This window comes from Schistocerca serialis, chromosome 12 (genome assembly GCF_023864345.2).
Source record: "Schistocerca serialis cubense isolate TAMUIC-IGC-003099 chromosome 12, iqSchSeri2.2, whole genome shotgun sequence".
Lineage (NCBI taxonomy): Eukaryota > Metazoa > Arthropoda > Insecta > Orthoptera > Acrididae > Schistocerca > Schistocerca serialis.
Window position 1 is genome coordinate 25,191,182 of NC_064649.1, and position 15,689 is coordinate 25,206,870.

The 15,689-nt window shown below is 40.6% G+C and overlaps 2 protein-coding genes across 5 annotated transcripts in view; one reads left to right on the forward strand and one right to left on the reverse strand.

The window, feature by feature from the left end:
* LOC126428471 (activin receptor type-2A) overlaps positions 1-2,254 on the reverse strand; it is a 118,582-nt gene extending 116,328 nt beyond the window's left edge. For both annotated transcript variants that reach the window (XM_050090407.1, XM_050090406.1), the window contains exon 1: positions 1,101-2,254. In XM_050090407.1, coding sequence (XP_049946364.1) covers positions 1,101-1,158 — 58 coding nt within the window. In that variant the 5' untranslated portion in view covers positions 1,159-2,254. The remainder of the gene's footprint in view (positions 1-1,100) is intronic.
* LOC126428472 (F-box/LRR-repeat protein 2-like) overlaps positions 2,109-15,689 on the forward strand; it is a 135,433-nt gene continuing 121,852 nt past the window's right edge. For 2 of the 3 annotated variants that reach the window (XM_050090410.1, XM_050090408.1), the window contains exons 1-3: positions 2,246-2,403; positions 14,420-14,574; positions 14,758-14,892. The gene's annotated coding sequence lies outside the window, so the exon portion shown is untranslated. Of the gene's footprint in view, positions 2,204-2,245; positions 2,404-14,419; positions 14,575-14,757; positions 14,893-15,689 lie in introns of those variants that run through there. The other variant, XM_050090409.1, reaches the window with a different exon arrangement.

The following is a 15,689-nucleotide window of genomic DNA, read 5'->3' on the forward strand; positions in this document are numbered from 1 at the left end:
TAACACTAACATAATCTGAAGATTGGACTGAACACAATCATGCTTTGGTAGGCACTGTTCTTACTGAATGTAGGAAAGGCTTCCTTGCCTCCAACTTGCACACTGGCTTACCTATCATTCAACAATGCATTTACAGTGGCAAAGGACTTGAACCATGGTGCAACTTTCAACTCAGGCAAGAAAAGACATCCAATGATTAAAGGTGCATTAAGTGCCCCAACAACCTAAGAGCCAACTGAAGATTGGATTCCAAATCTTTTGACATGTAGCTTGTTACTTACCTGTGCAGATACTAAATCATATTAAACATTCAAAATTTCCTTTAGTCAAGGTTAGACTTTTAGATGTTTGATGAACCTATATGGACTAGTTGTGAGTCGATATCAAACAACTCACATTCACCTGGATAATTTTGTTCATATTAATCATTTAACAAAATCTTACTTTTGAATAGGGTTAGAGTGTGATAGTGTCCCCACTCGAAATCTTGACTGTAATGTGAGGCTGTTCCGTAGCATGGACCAATGTTTACGTTACGTTGGAAGGTGAAAACTTTGTGTGAAAACGAAATAAAGACTGTGGTAACAGAACAATCTGTGACATACACAAAGGTCTACATTCACTCCATATTAAATATACAGTCTTCACAATGTCAACAGCAGGCCTACTAGTGAAACACGTTTAATGATTACAAATGCCCTTGATAAATAAAAACAGAAACAAGTCTGATATTCATTGCTTCTAGGAGAACTCATACTGTTATATTTTCAAAGAACTGACATAGTAAACAATGTCAACAAGCAGCAAGAAACTTCTGCATCCAACAAGTTGTCTTTCGTTTAACAACCCATTTGAGCAGTTTTTTTTTTAAAGGCTTACACTGAAAGCACAGCATTAACGTCTCCGCTGCGAAACATCTCTTCAAACAAATTTCAAAATTGCAAATAATAGTACTGTCAGTCATTTAAAACTGCACAGTTTTGACACCACTGAACCAAGTACCTACCACCTTGCAACTATCTCAGATTTAAACTAGATTGGACGTAGAATGGGTAGAGTAGAATGTTATTAGGTACACATAGAGACGCCTTACAGCTTACCGAAACAGAAGCATGCGACGACCAGGAATGTAGACTTGATGCACCAGCTGCCAACCATTGCTTCTGACGAGTTTTCGTCCTGCTCTTACAAATGCTATTAACAGACTGCCTTAACGTCACATTGATCATAGCACACTGTCTCTGTGAGGCTTTGGCACTTAATACCTGAACGGTGGGGATATTTGTACTTAAATAGGCCCTGAACACAAATTAGGCCTCACGGAGGTAAACAGATATAAAGTAAAGGATATCTTTTAACAAAAGTCTCCATTTATTTGATTTATTTTAAACACATATTTCCACTAGAAAGCAATTTTCCTTTCTATGTGGACTTCGTATGGGCTTTTTCAGTGTGAAACACACGAAACTGTTTACAGCTGCCTGAACGTCGCATTACTGTTAACCTGCCTGCGACTATGAAGTCGCTCGTCTCTAATTCTATAGCCATCCAATGGAATATGAACGACGTCCAGCTCCACGAAGCACTTACAAAAGCTGAAAGTCAGGGGCATTGTACTACACATTTCGCTTACGTCTAATCTTCATGAATTCCGCTTGCTCTGCTAAAAAATTTAATTTGATCTCACTGAACAATGTGTCCAGAATAGTCGCACGCAAGAATCGTATAAATACGGTATAAACATTTTCTCCAAATTATGATTCATCAATTTGTAAACTTTATTATTGCTTCTAAAACCATTAAGTACTTCACAGACGTACAAACAACACACATTTCACAACACACTGCAGACAAACACAGCACTTTGCTACAGGCAATATGGCGCACTTTTTTTCCTTAACACTTTTTGCACATATCTACAGCCTACCGGATGCTAAAATAACAAGGCAACACAGTGTCAATATTACCAACGATATAGACTATTTTTTATTAATTATGTGATGCATTTCACAAAAATAAAACCTATTTCTAACGAGATAAACCAGAGGCAGCACGCGGCGTAATCCTGAGTAAACAACAGTATATCGATGTATCAATTTAGGTGGCCTTGAAAACTACGTGTTTTCGTCAATGGAGGAAACTTGTTTACAACCTTCGCATACTTTTCCAGAATTTTTTATTCGTTTAGACACTCCAAATAAAGGTACTTAGCCCCACATTTTATTCTTGCGTCAAAATGGCGTCATGCTGTAAGCAAAACCCCTCAATTGCTATCACATATGACAAGCAAATCTAAGTAGAATCACTGCCTATTGGCTTGTCAATGCGTCAACTATTGACAGATTTCAGGGACTATTCAAGGCAGAAATGAAATATTTCTGATCATTATTTTGGCAGTATTTGGTTAGTACATCGTGCTGTGGAATTGTTAAATAATGTGGAAAGAAGTGAAAGCTCAGCAGTGCTCGGGTTGAATTACTGAAAGAGTGATATCGTGGCTCACAGAGAAAAACCTTTTTTATTATTACCCGTAGCATGTTATTCGACGATAAGTTCTCGTTTCTAATATACCGCTTTATATGCTTCTATTGTGACTTCAGCGAGCGTAAATTTCAGCTGTTGGATAATGTTATAATCCCGACAACAATAATTATTAATCTTTGTATAAAATCAAAAATATTCGCGATTTTTGACATTCATGTACTGATTAACGATAATTGTATGGTAATTTAAAACCCATTCATTTCAAATACCCTGAAACAAAAATGTCTGGTATCACTTTATTAGAGCGCTGTGTGCGCCCTGTTGTCAAAAGATGCTTTTCATATAAGGAAAGAAAACACGAAAATACATTTTTTCATACCAGCTACTGCAAATATTGCTATAAGTTACATATTTATCTAGGTAGGCATGTCTTTTTTTATTAATGTATCTGTAAGAAGAGAAGGATGTTAAAGTTTAAACTTTATACTGGTACCAAGGGCATTAGAGACTGAGCAGACATTTACCAGAAGTAATTAAAAGAGCCCGGGGGCAAACCATAATTTTGATAGTTTGATATGGATGTAAAATCTCACTCCTCCCTACAGCCCAGAACAAGTAATGTACCAGCACAGAAATATAAACCTTTCCATGTTCGACAATGCTTCTCATAAACTAGTAAAACTCACTTCGTATTTGGGGAAAGGGGAGTGCAGTGTGGGAGCTATCTGATTCATAATTTTGATTACCTTTTTTCAAGCTTATTTCAAATATCTTTTTCTGTTGGTTGGCTTAGAACTTTTAGCTTTTCTGTATGAAACAGAACAATCCATTACAATCATAATAATTATCTATATGTTCAGTAACCCATGTAACTGCATTTTAATGAGGATCATCTCTGGCTTAGAGGTTATTACCAGAAGAGAGTATTACTTGTCATGTGGTCAGATTTGTAAAATCAAGGCTAATTACTTGCGCCGTCTGTGTTTCTAAGTGGCTAGGGACTTCAGTAGCAAAGTCTGAGACTATGTTTGGTAAAGATAAGCTATCTGTATTTTGGACTCGTAAATGTCACAATAAGCTCTTGGCATACCTCAGAAACTGCCCTTGTACAAAACAGAAGAACATTTTGTTTCCTTGAGAATGAGGATCTTCGCTTAACCACCTAGATCTTGTAGATAGGCTAGTACAAACATGTAATTCAACCTCATTTTCAGCTTCATACCATGAAAGTGTGTGACTGTTAGGTGATGTAACCATTAATAAATAATCTCTGGGGCACCTGCCACACACTAGCTGTATCATATTTGCTAATTCATTTTATTTCATTTCATTCATTTGTTTACTCTATGACCATTTGGGACAGCAGTATAGGATATATTAGATACATTAGAGAAATCTACCATCAGATTAGGTGAGGATAGGACAGGAAGTTGGCCATGGCCTTTTTATCTACATTTATATCTGGAAACTACTTTGAAGCGTATGGCAGAGGGTAGGTTTCATTTGTACTAATTATTAGGGTCTTTTTCAGATCTATTCACACATGGAGCACAGGAAAAATTTATATTTAAATGCCTCTTTGCATGCTATAACTTATCTAATCTATCCCTCACAAATCCTATGGGAGCAATATTTAGGGGATTGTTGTGTATTTCTCAAGTCATAATTTAAAGCCAGTTCTTGAAACTTTGTAAGTAGCCTTCTTGGAATAGTTTATGTCTATCTTCAAGAATCTGTCAATGGTTCAGTTTCTTCAGCATGTCTGTGACACATTCCCACAGGTCAAACTAACTTGTAAACATTCATGCTTCTCTTCCTATTTATGTTCAATATCCTCTGTTAGTCCTGTTTGTTATAGATGGATCACATGAGTGATTTGTAAGCAATCTCTTTTGCGGACTGCTCTCATTTTCCCAGCATTCTACCAATAAACCAAAGCCTGCCATCTGCTTTACCAGGAATGAAGTCTATGTGATCATTCCACTTCATATCCCTACAGAGTGTTTCACTCACCTATTTGTAGGAGTTGGCCAATTCCAACTGTGACTTACTGACATTACAGTCATAGGATACTACTTTTTTTGTGAAGTGCACAATTTTACATTTCTGAACATTTAAAGCCAGTTGACAACGTTTGCAGCACTCCGAAATCTTATCAAGATCTGACTGAATATTTATTCAGCTTCTTTCAGACAGTACTTCATTATTGCTAACTGCATTATCCGTGAGAAGTCTGAGATTACTCTTAACATTTTCTGCAAGGTCACTAATATACATAACTAACAGCAAGTGTCCGAAAATGCTTCTCTGGGGCATACCAAAAGCTACTTCTATATTTGTAGACCATTCTATCCAAGATAACTTGCTGTATCCTTCCACCAAAAAATCCTCAGTCTAGTCACAAATATTGCTCGATACCCCATACTGTCTCACTTTTGCTGATAAGTGTAAATGTGATACTGAGTCAAATGCTTTCCAGAAATATTGCATCTAGCTGACTGCTTTGTTCCAGCACTTTCAGGATGTAATGTGTGAAAAGTGAAAGCCGGGTTTCACATGATCAGCATTTTCTGAATCCGTATTGGATGGCATGAGTAGACCGTTCTGTTCAGTATACCTCATTATGTTTGGCTTAGAATATGATTTAAGATTCTACAACAAATTGGTGTCAAGGGTGCTGGACAGTGGTGTTGTGGATCATTTCTACAGCCCTTCTTATAGGCGGGTGTGACTTGTGGTTTCTTCCAACTGCAAGCACTCCTGGACTCTATCAACGGTTCTAGACCACTATGGACAGCCATCAGGACTCCCAGTAAAGGCAGTTGTTTACCTATAGTGGCATTGTTGAAACAGGGTGTCTCCAAACAACACCAGGAGCCATTGCACTGACAATGGCAGAGCATTTTGCACCGACTACCACTGCTGCTGGTCAGGATCCAGTATTCCGTCATTACCGCGCCACCGTGGAGACAGTAAAGTTGGACTTCTGCTCCACCAATGCAGACTCCTACAACTGTCCACTCTCTTTGTGAACACTTGTGATTGGTGCTGAGTCACAACAAAATACCGTACTGCATTCTGCAACACTTGCAAATAGTCCAAAGGAAATTCTCTTATGAATTTTTAATTCTTTACGTCTGACAGACTAGTTTCCCAACTCGTGGTGAGAGGCAATTTTGGCACCTCTCCTCAAATCAGGAAAGTACCAAACATGAGCCAGCAGTTATCAGAGCAAGACCTTAACGAACTGTGTAGGAAAGACCCACGAGTGCATGTTCGACCATCATCTGGTCTGGATATATGAGACCAGTCAGCCTCTTAGAACCTCTATGAGTGGATTCAGGTGATGTCGGTCAGCTGTCAACAACCTGATACTGCTAGAAATGGAAATCTAGCAGCCTTTCCTACAGAATAAGCATTGCCTAGGGATATTTTTGTGGCGCCAGTAAGGCATATGACACTACTTGGAGGCCCAGTATTCTCAGTCAGCTCTGTCACTGAGACTTTTGTGGCTGCTTCTCCATCTCCATTTGGTCCTCCCTCTCAAGATGCCTTTTTAGGACAGAGTCAGAGATGTGCTGTCAGATAGTTTTGTGCAGGAGAATGGTGCTTCCCAGGGCAATGTTTTAACTGTCACCCTCTTTGCCCAGTACAGATTCCTGTCCAATGCTCCTTATTTGTGGAAAATTTTGCAGTCTCCTGCACCTCCTCCAATACCACAATGGCAAGTTGTCATCTGCAACATACAGTGAAGAGGTTTGACGAGTCAGTTGCAAATACTGTTTTTATATTTGTACAGAGAAGTGTGTACATGATCATTATATCTTTCTCTCGTATTTTTAATTCACCTGAATTGAGCATGTGGGACATTATTCTTACTTTTAAAGAATGCTTGTGATGTTTCTGGGCCTCATTTTTTACTTCAAATTGTTGCGGTTACCATGCTTCGAGGACCTGAAGGTGAGGGTCCATAAGGCGCTAGACATCTTGAACTGTCTTAGCCACAGGTCCTGGGGAGCTGACAGGGTATGTCTGGTCCAGTTTTATTGGGCCTTCACACAGCCATGGCTGGGCAGTGGGTGCACAGAGTACTGGTCAGCAAGGTCTTCTTACCTGAAGATCACTGACGCTGTCCTCCGTGAGGGTATCATGATGGCCCCATACCCAGTCTCCGTGCTGAGGCTGGTAGACCACTGCTTACCGTCTGACAGCAACTTTTCATAGTATGTCAGCTGTGTAAGTTCCTCACTACTCCCATATCTCAGCTTACCATACGATTGCTCATCCAGCTATGGAACACCTCTTTACCAATTGTCCACGGGCAATGAGACCATTTGGAATCTTCGTCAAGTGCGTGCTGGAGTCTCTCGGTGTGGGACATGTATGGGCTCAAATCTGGGGTTTTAACCAACTGCCACTCTGGCTTCTGCAGAGACCCAGAGTGATTTCAGATTTACAGGAGAGACTGCACTTCTGCCAATGTTTTTAATACCAAATTTTCTGACGATTTAAATGAACATCTCACCTACATAGCTGTATTCTATGGTGGATCTAAGCAAGGGTACTCTGTCTGCTGCTCAGATGTTTTCCCTGATCGACTCCTCAAGAATCAGTTGCCTCCTGACTTCACTGTCTTCGAAGCCGAGTTATCCGCTGTCTTGAGGGAGCTGGAGCAGGTGAGATGTGTCTTGCGTGCTAATGCCTCATCTGTCCCAACTCCCTGAGTGCCCTTCAGTCTGTGCAATGCATGTTCCAACCAGTAAAGTAGTCCAGCATATCTATTTATTTATTTCAAGTTCTGTAGATCCATATGAGAATGTATCTGTGGATATAGAACAAGTTAAATTTTTACAAATTATTCTTTAGTGCACAAGTACATTGTTCTTATCACATAAACAACAGGAACAGCCTCCACTTGGAAAGGCTGGGGAAGGGGGTGTCTTTCTGCTGGGTGCCAGGGCAAGCGGCTATTGCACAAAATGAAAGAGTGGGTGTAGGAGACAAGGAGGCATGTAGTGACCCTCAGTTCAGTATGCCGTCCCACTGCACACTATCGCCTCGCCATTGAGGTAGAAAGTCGTGTGTCAGTGGGAAAAGGATTGGCTGGAAGTGGCAGGCAATAAGCTGTATTAAGTGAAGCAGAGAACGATGTCAGGTTGTACCTCCTTCCAGCCACACAGGCAGGATGAGGTCCTCCTTAGTCGTCTTCATATAGGCCACAGCCCTACAGTGTGCAGCTTCTTTCTCCGGCAAGAGCACCCTCTAATGTGTGATGCTTGTAGTGTATAAGTTACCATGCACCACATTTGACTAAACTGTCTTATTTCCAGACCAGAGGGCAGCAGCAGATTTGCCAAAAGATCTGCCCTCTATTTTAAGTACACTATGTGGTCAAAAGTATCCGGACACAGCCAGGAACATATGTTTTTCATATTAGGTGCATTGTGTTGCTACCTCCTGCCAGGTACTCCATATCAGTGACCACAGTAGTCACTAGACATCGTGAGAGAGCAGAATGGGGCATTCCGTGGAACTCGCAGACTTTGAATGTGGTAAGGTGATTGCCTGTCACTTGTGTCATATGTCTATATGTGAGATTTTCACACTCCTAAACATCCCTATGTCTACTGTTTACAATATGATAGTGAAGTGGAAATGTGAAGGGGCACATACAGCATGAAAGCATACAGGCTGACCTTGTCTGTTGGCTGACAGAAACCGCAAACAGTTGAAGAGGGTTGTAATGTGTAATAGGCAGACATCTATCCAGACCATCACACAGGAATTCCAAACTGCATCAGGATCCACTGCAAGCACTATGACAGTTAGGCAGGAGGTGAGAAAACTTGGATTTCATGGTTGAGCGGTAGCCCATAAGCAACACATCATTCCGGTAAATGCCAAATGACGCCTCGCTTGGTGTAAGGAGCGTAAACATTGGATGACTGAACAGTGGAAAAACGTTGTGTGGAATGACAAATCATGGTACACAATGTGGCGATCCTATGGCAGGGTGTGGGTATGGCAAATGCCCGGTGAATGTCATCTTCCAGCGTGTATAGTGTCAACAGTAAAATTCGGAGGCTGTGGTGTTATGGTGTGGTCATGTTTTTCATGGAGGGGGCTTGCACCCCTTGTTGTTTTGCATGGCACTATCACAGCACAGGTCTACATTAATGTTTTAAGCACTTCTTCCTTCCCACTCTTGGAGAGCAGTTCGAGGATGGCGATTGCATCTTTCAACACGATCAAGCACCTGTTCATAATGCGCAGCCTGTGGCGGAGTGATTATATGACAATAACATTGCTGTAGTAGACTGGCCTGCACAGAGTCCTGAACTGAATCCTATACAACATCTTCGGGATGTTTTGGACTGTCGACTTCATGCCAGGCCTCACTGACCAACATCAATACTCTTCAGTGCATCAGTCTGTGAAGAATGGGCTGCCATTCCCCAAGAAACCTTCCAGCACATGTTTGAATGTATGCCTGCTAGAGTGGAAGCTGTCATCAAGGTTAAGGGTGGGGCAACACCATATTGAATTTCAGCATTACCGAGGAAGGGCACCACAAACTTGTAAGTCATTTTCAGCCTGGTGTCCGGATACTTTTGATTACGTAACATAACTTTCGAATGAATGTGGTTGGAATTTTAAGGCTCTGTGATATGCCCAATCCTCAGTAGTAGTTTGCTGGTCTACCAGTTTAGCTCTTGTCATCAATAAACATTTGTATATATATAGAGAGGATACTACAAGCACACACAATTTTTTAAATATGGACTGCCGCCCGAAGTGGCCGTGCGGTTAAAGGCGCTGCAGTCTGGAACCGCAAGACCGCTACGGTCGCAGGTTCGAATCCTGCCTCGGGCATGGATATTTGTGATGTCCTTAGGTTAGTTAGGTTTAACTAGTTCTAAGTTCTAGGGGACTAATGACCTCAGCAGTTGAGTCCCATAGTGCCCAGAGCCATTTGAACCATTTTTATTAAATATGGACTTGCAGTGTGTCCTTGTAGAGCTGTTTGTCAAGATTTAAACAGCCCTTTCTGTAAGTAAAACAGTTCAATTAACTGACTATTAGCCCCCTAGCCCCCCCCTCCCCTACCCAGCCCGAAAAAAAAAAAAAAAAAAAAAAAAAAACTGAAAAACTGTTCCATAAGATACAAGGAACTGGAAGTAAACAATGTAAACCACTGTAGTACCTTTTGAGACGCACACTTTTGAAATGACTGGCAGAGCAGGACTTGCCAAAATGAGTCTCTTGAAGAGTCTTGTTACATGGTCTTTCCAGTCTGAGTCTTGATCTACATGCATTTTTAAAAGTATTGTGCATCATATTCTAACTCATTTCTGTCCAATACCAGTTGAAGGTCATTCATTTTTCCAAATTGAATGTACTCTCTAAAAAGAAAAAAAGAAAAATAAAAGCCCCAAAGGAATTATCCAAATGAGACAGAAATCGGTGGATGTAATGTACATAATAAATGATTACAGTTTCAGAAAAATTGGGTGATTTATTCAACACAAAGAGCTTCACAAATTGAGTAAGTCAATAAAGTATTGGTCCAATTCCTGGTCTTAATGCATTTGGCTTGGTATCGATTGTGGCTGCCCTCCTGAGGTATATCATTCCAGATTATGTCCAATTTGCAAAATACCAAGCTAATGCTCAAAACATTTTCAGTTGGGAAGAGGTCTGGTGACCTTACTGGCCTAGTTAGGGTTTGGCAAGTGTGGAGACAAGCAGTAGTATCTCTCACCATGTGCGCGCAGACATTATCTTGCTGAAATGTAATCCCAAAATGGCTTGCCATGAAGGGCAACAAAATGGGGCATATAATACCATCGACATTCTGCTGTGCTGTAAGGGTGCCACAGATGGCAACCAAAAGGCTCTTGCTATGAAATGAAATGGCACCCCAGACTATCACTCCTGGTTGTCGGGTCGTACATTGGGCTATAGCCGGGTCGGTATCCCTTCGCTGTCCGGAACATCTTCAGACACATCTTTGCTGATCATCGGTGCCTCAGTTTGAAGCAGGACTCATCACTGAAGACAAGTCTCCTCCAGTCAATGAGATTCCAGACACAACACATAACTGGAGACGCCCCGAACCGTGATGGGGATACCGACCGGACTGTCACCCACTGTGCGGCCCAACAACCAGAAGTGGTGGTCTGTGGTGCTATTTCATTTCTTATCATATCAGGATGCCTCCAGTTGTCACCCTTGGCATCCACACAGCACAATGGTACACCAACAATATTCTACACCCCATTTTGTTGCTCTTCGTGGCAAGCCATCCTGTGCTTACACTTCAGCAATAGCTACTTGTGTACTGTTTGTTAGGACAGTCTCATTCTCTTTAATAGTAATACTACCTACCCCAGTGGTTACTTTTCCTGTCTCCCTTCTAACAACATTCCGTATTGATTTGATTTTAGTGCCGGAGTTGTTAATTTCTTCTCTAACATACATATTTCTTGATTTCCTTACAACTTTTCTCAGTGTGTTACAATAATTTTTATAGTGTAAAACTATTTCTGGATCTTTACTAATTGTTGCTGTGGTGTCACCGCCAGACACCACACTTGCTAGGTGGTAGCCTTTAAATCGGTCATGGTCTGTTAGTATACGCCGGACCCGCGTGTCGCCACTATCGGTGATTGCAGACCGAGTGCCACCACACGGCAGGTCTAGTCTAGAGAGACTCCCTAGCACTCGCCCAGTTGTACAGCCGACTTTGCTAGCGATGGTTCACTGACTACACACGCTCTCATTTGCAGAGATGACAGTGTAGCATAGCCTCCAGCTACGTCATTTGCTACGACCTAGCAAGGCGCCATATTCAGTAATTAGAATGAATTCTGAACAGACAATGTTGTGAATCACGTACCGTCAAGAGCAACATCCATCATTAATGGATTAAAGTTAAGTATCAAACTAATTACGTCCACTTTCTGAATTCTAATTCCTTGTCATGTTCCAGACCTCACGTCAGTATAGTTCTTCCCTCCCCATGCCAGCCTGCGTGAGCTAAAATGTGTACATTTCGCCGTCCTCTAGTAACACGGTGTTGGCTCTTCTGCCAACACAACACTTGCTGTCTCATACAGTTTTCTTTTTCTTTCTGCAGACACTTTAATACCTGTAGTAATCCAAGGTTTCTTTGAAAAGTGTGTGGTGTTACATTCAGTAATTTTCTTTGGGAAACAATGTTCAAAAAGGGATATAAATTTATCAAGAAATATGTTGCATTTATCATTAGAATTTGGCTCATTATATACACCTCCCCAATTAACATTCCTTAAACTTTCTCTGAAGTGCTCTATAAATAACGGGTTGAGCAACCTCACCCTGAAGTGCTCTATAAATAACGGGTTGAGCAACCTCACACTTTTACTTAATGGTTTCTGAACTGTACACCCAGTTAGGTTTTGTAAGTTAATCAGTTGTGCATCATGGTCTGACAGTCCATTTACCACAAGGAAAGCATGTGTTTGCTTTACATCTGCTTTCTGAACAAATACATTATCTATTAGAGTGCTACTGTCTTGAGCTATACATGTTGGGAAATTGACGACTGATTCTGAGTTATATGTTGTTAATAACACCTCTAGTTAACTTTTCCTATCAGAATTACTTAGAAAGTTTACATTGAAATCACCACAGATTAATAACTTCTTTTTTTGTGTGACGGACAGCATAATAGGGATTAACTTTTTTACGAATAACTTCCAGTCTCTTAATGGGGAAGTAGTGGTTGGAAAGGGAGTGAGACAGGGTTGTAGCCTATACCCGATGTTATTCAGTCTACACATTGAGCAAGCAGTGAAGGAAACAATAGAAAAATTTGGAATTAAACTCCATGGAGAAGAAGCAAAAACTTTGAGGTTTGCTGATGACTTTGTAATTCTGTCAGAGACAGCAAAGGACCTGGAAGAGCAGATGAACAGAATGAACAGTGTCTTGAAAGGAGGATACAAGATTAACGTCAATAAAAGCAAAACGAGGATAATGGAAGGTGGTCAAGCTATATCAGGCGATGCTGACGGAATTATATTAGGAAATGAGACGCTTACCAGCAGTAGATGAGTTTTGCTATTTGGGGAGCAAAATAACTGATGATGGTCAAAGTAGAGAGGATATAAAATGTAGACTGGCTGTGGCAAGGAAAGCTGCGTTTCTGAAGAAGAGAAATTTGTTAACATCGAGTATAGATTTAAGTGTCAGGATGTGAAATGTGGATGATAAATAGTTTAGATAAGAAGCGAATAGAATCTTTTGAAATGTGGTGCTACAGAAGAATGCTGAAGATTGGATGGGTAGATCATGTAACTAATTGGCGGGGCTGGGGGTGGGGGTATGAAATAGAATTGGGGAGAAGAGGAATTTGTGGCACAGCTTGTCTAGAGGAAGGGATCGGTTGGTAGGCATCAAGGAATCACCAATTTAGTATTGGAGGGCAGCGTGGAGGGTAAAAATGGTAGAGGGAGACCAAGAGATGAATACACTAAGCAGATTCAGAAGGATGTAGGTTGTAGTAGTTACTTGGAAATGAAGAAGCTTGCACAGGATAGAGTAGCATGGAGAGCTGCGTCAAACCAGTCTCTGGACTGAAGACCACAACAACAACAGGATGTGAAACATCTGAAAGAAAACAACCTGTAACAATTGCCAGAAGTTTCCAGGCCAAAGGAGGAAGCATTATGGTCTGGGGATCTCATCATTGACGATGGCGCAGTGGGCCAACACAAGAATGTGTCTATCCTTGGGGATCATGTCTACCCCTACATGCAGTTTGTTTTTCCTGAGCACAATGGCATCTTCCAACAGGACAATGAAATGTGTCATGCAGGTCATAATTTACATGCATGGTTCGAAAACCACCAGGATGTGTTTACTGTAATCCCCCGGCTACCAAACTCCCTGGACTTAAACCCAACTGAGAATGTGCGGGAGCACATCAATCAGGCTGTTCGCACCACGAGTCATCAACCGAGAAACCTAGCGCAGCTGGCAACAGCTCTGGCATTGACACGGCTCTATGTTCCTGTTGGCACTTTCCAGTACCTCATTGACTCTCTTCCTGTATGCTTGAAGCGGTCCTCTCTGCAAAAATTGGTTATTAAGGATTTTGACAGGGCGTCACATTAATACGACCAGGCATTGTATAAAGAACAGAAGAAGGGCTGACACACTACCCTGTGATACTCTTATTTTGACTTTTTTTTGCACCAATACTTATCTGATTTTCTCATTAAAATGAGCTAATGCAAGTTCCACTACCTGTGATCTAGTTAGAAAATATGACTGAAACCACCTTTTTTCCGCCCTCTTCCCTAATGACCTCATCATCAATGGGGTGTTTAGCTCTAATCTTTCTTCCTTTTATATATATAATTTTTTTTTTTGAGTGGTGTCTCTTGTATCAGACATGTCTGACAGAACAGACACCACTCTTGATGATGCTGCTGGGGCAATAGAGGGTGGGGAAGGAAAGGGAAAGAATGCATGGTAAACTCATGACTTCCAGCCGCACAGGCCAGTGTGGTGGTGTAACGGCAAAAGTTGAAAGTTTGTGCCGAGCCAGAACTCGAACCCGGATGCTCCTCTCCTGTAAAACAGTTGTCTTAACCCCCACAGACATCCGGCCACGCTTTCCGCCTGACCCAAGACCTTCGTTTTCTCTCCATTTTATTCCCATTGCTTGCAACCTAATTAAAAGTATTTCATGACCAACATTATCAAAAGCTTTAGAAAGATCTAAATTAACTCCTGTAACATTGTTGTTTATTTATGTTTCTAACTATTTCATCTGTGTAATCCATCATCACTGTTTCTGTGCTTCTACCTTTTTGAAAGCTATCTTGTTACTGTTCAGTAGCTTGTGATCACTTAAGTACTTGGTGATTTGTTGTTCCATTAACAGGATGGCTACTCAAACTCAGAAAGAAAATATATCCCTGAGTATTCCTGTTGTGAGGAAGAAGACAGTGTGAAGAAACTCCTGAAAAATTAACACTGGAGGAGATGAGGATGTCTCAACAATGACCTTTCTTTCATCTCTGCTGAGATATAGTACCTGTAAGCAGTAGTTTAACTGCAGTTTTTAAACAACAATAATTTATATAGAATAATATTCATGTAATTAACACACTTTGAAATATTAATTCTTTTAAACTTTGTGATTTATAAAACTCAGTAAAATTAAATTTCAGTGCTAGATTAAAAACACTGTATTCCCTGAGATTTCCCTGTTTTTTCCAGGTAAAATATAATTCCCTGAGAATTCCAGGCTATCCAGAAGAATCGGCACACTGACTGAATCTCTCAAATACTTTATAGTATGCTGGAGGAATTGACATGGATCAATACTTTCCAACTTTACACTCTTGAATAAAGGTACAATTTTCAAAATTTGTTCTCTGTGGGGGACCATTCCCTAAAAAAATGGTAAATTAGCAGTGTGAGCCAAGGACTTCACAATTTGTGAAACAGTATGGGTTATAAGTGACACTTCATCTGCACCTGGTGACATTTTACATTTGATGTTTATAGCCTCTATTCGAAACTAAACCCAAGTTGTACACCATGTACAATACTTGTGTTCATCCTGATTTATGAAATACAAGCTCAGTGCCTGAGAAGCATTTATAAAGAAATCATTTATGTAATTTGTTTTTTTTTGCTAATATTACTGGAAGGAAGGAAATTAGGGTTTAAATTCTCGTCTGCCTCGAGATCACTAGAGACTGAGCACAAGCTTGGAATGTTTCAAGGAAGGGGAAGGAAATCAGTTATGCTGTTTCAAAGGAACCATCCCAGCTTTGCCCTGGAGCAATTTTGGAAATCACGGAATTCCTAGATCTGGATATCTGGACGCGGATTTGAACTGTCATACTCCTGAGTGAGAGTCCAGTGTCAAACGACTTTGCCACCTCACTCAGTAATATTAATGTTATTAGTGTTAGCATGGTCTTCGTGACTCTTCCCTATTTCAGTTTTTACAAATCCCCATACAGATATTGATTTATTGCCTGACAAGCTTATTATGCTATAGTTTCTAACCAATTTTGTCTTTGGAATTACTTGTTGATAAGTTTTCTTATCAATCTTTACATATTCCATAAACTGGGATCTATGGATCTTTTTATTTGAAAAGCAAGCCTTTTTAGAGTGCTACAGAAAATGTTAATGCT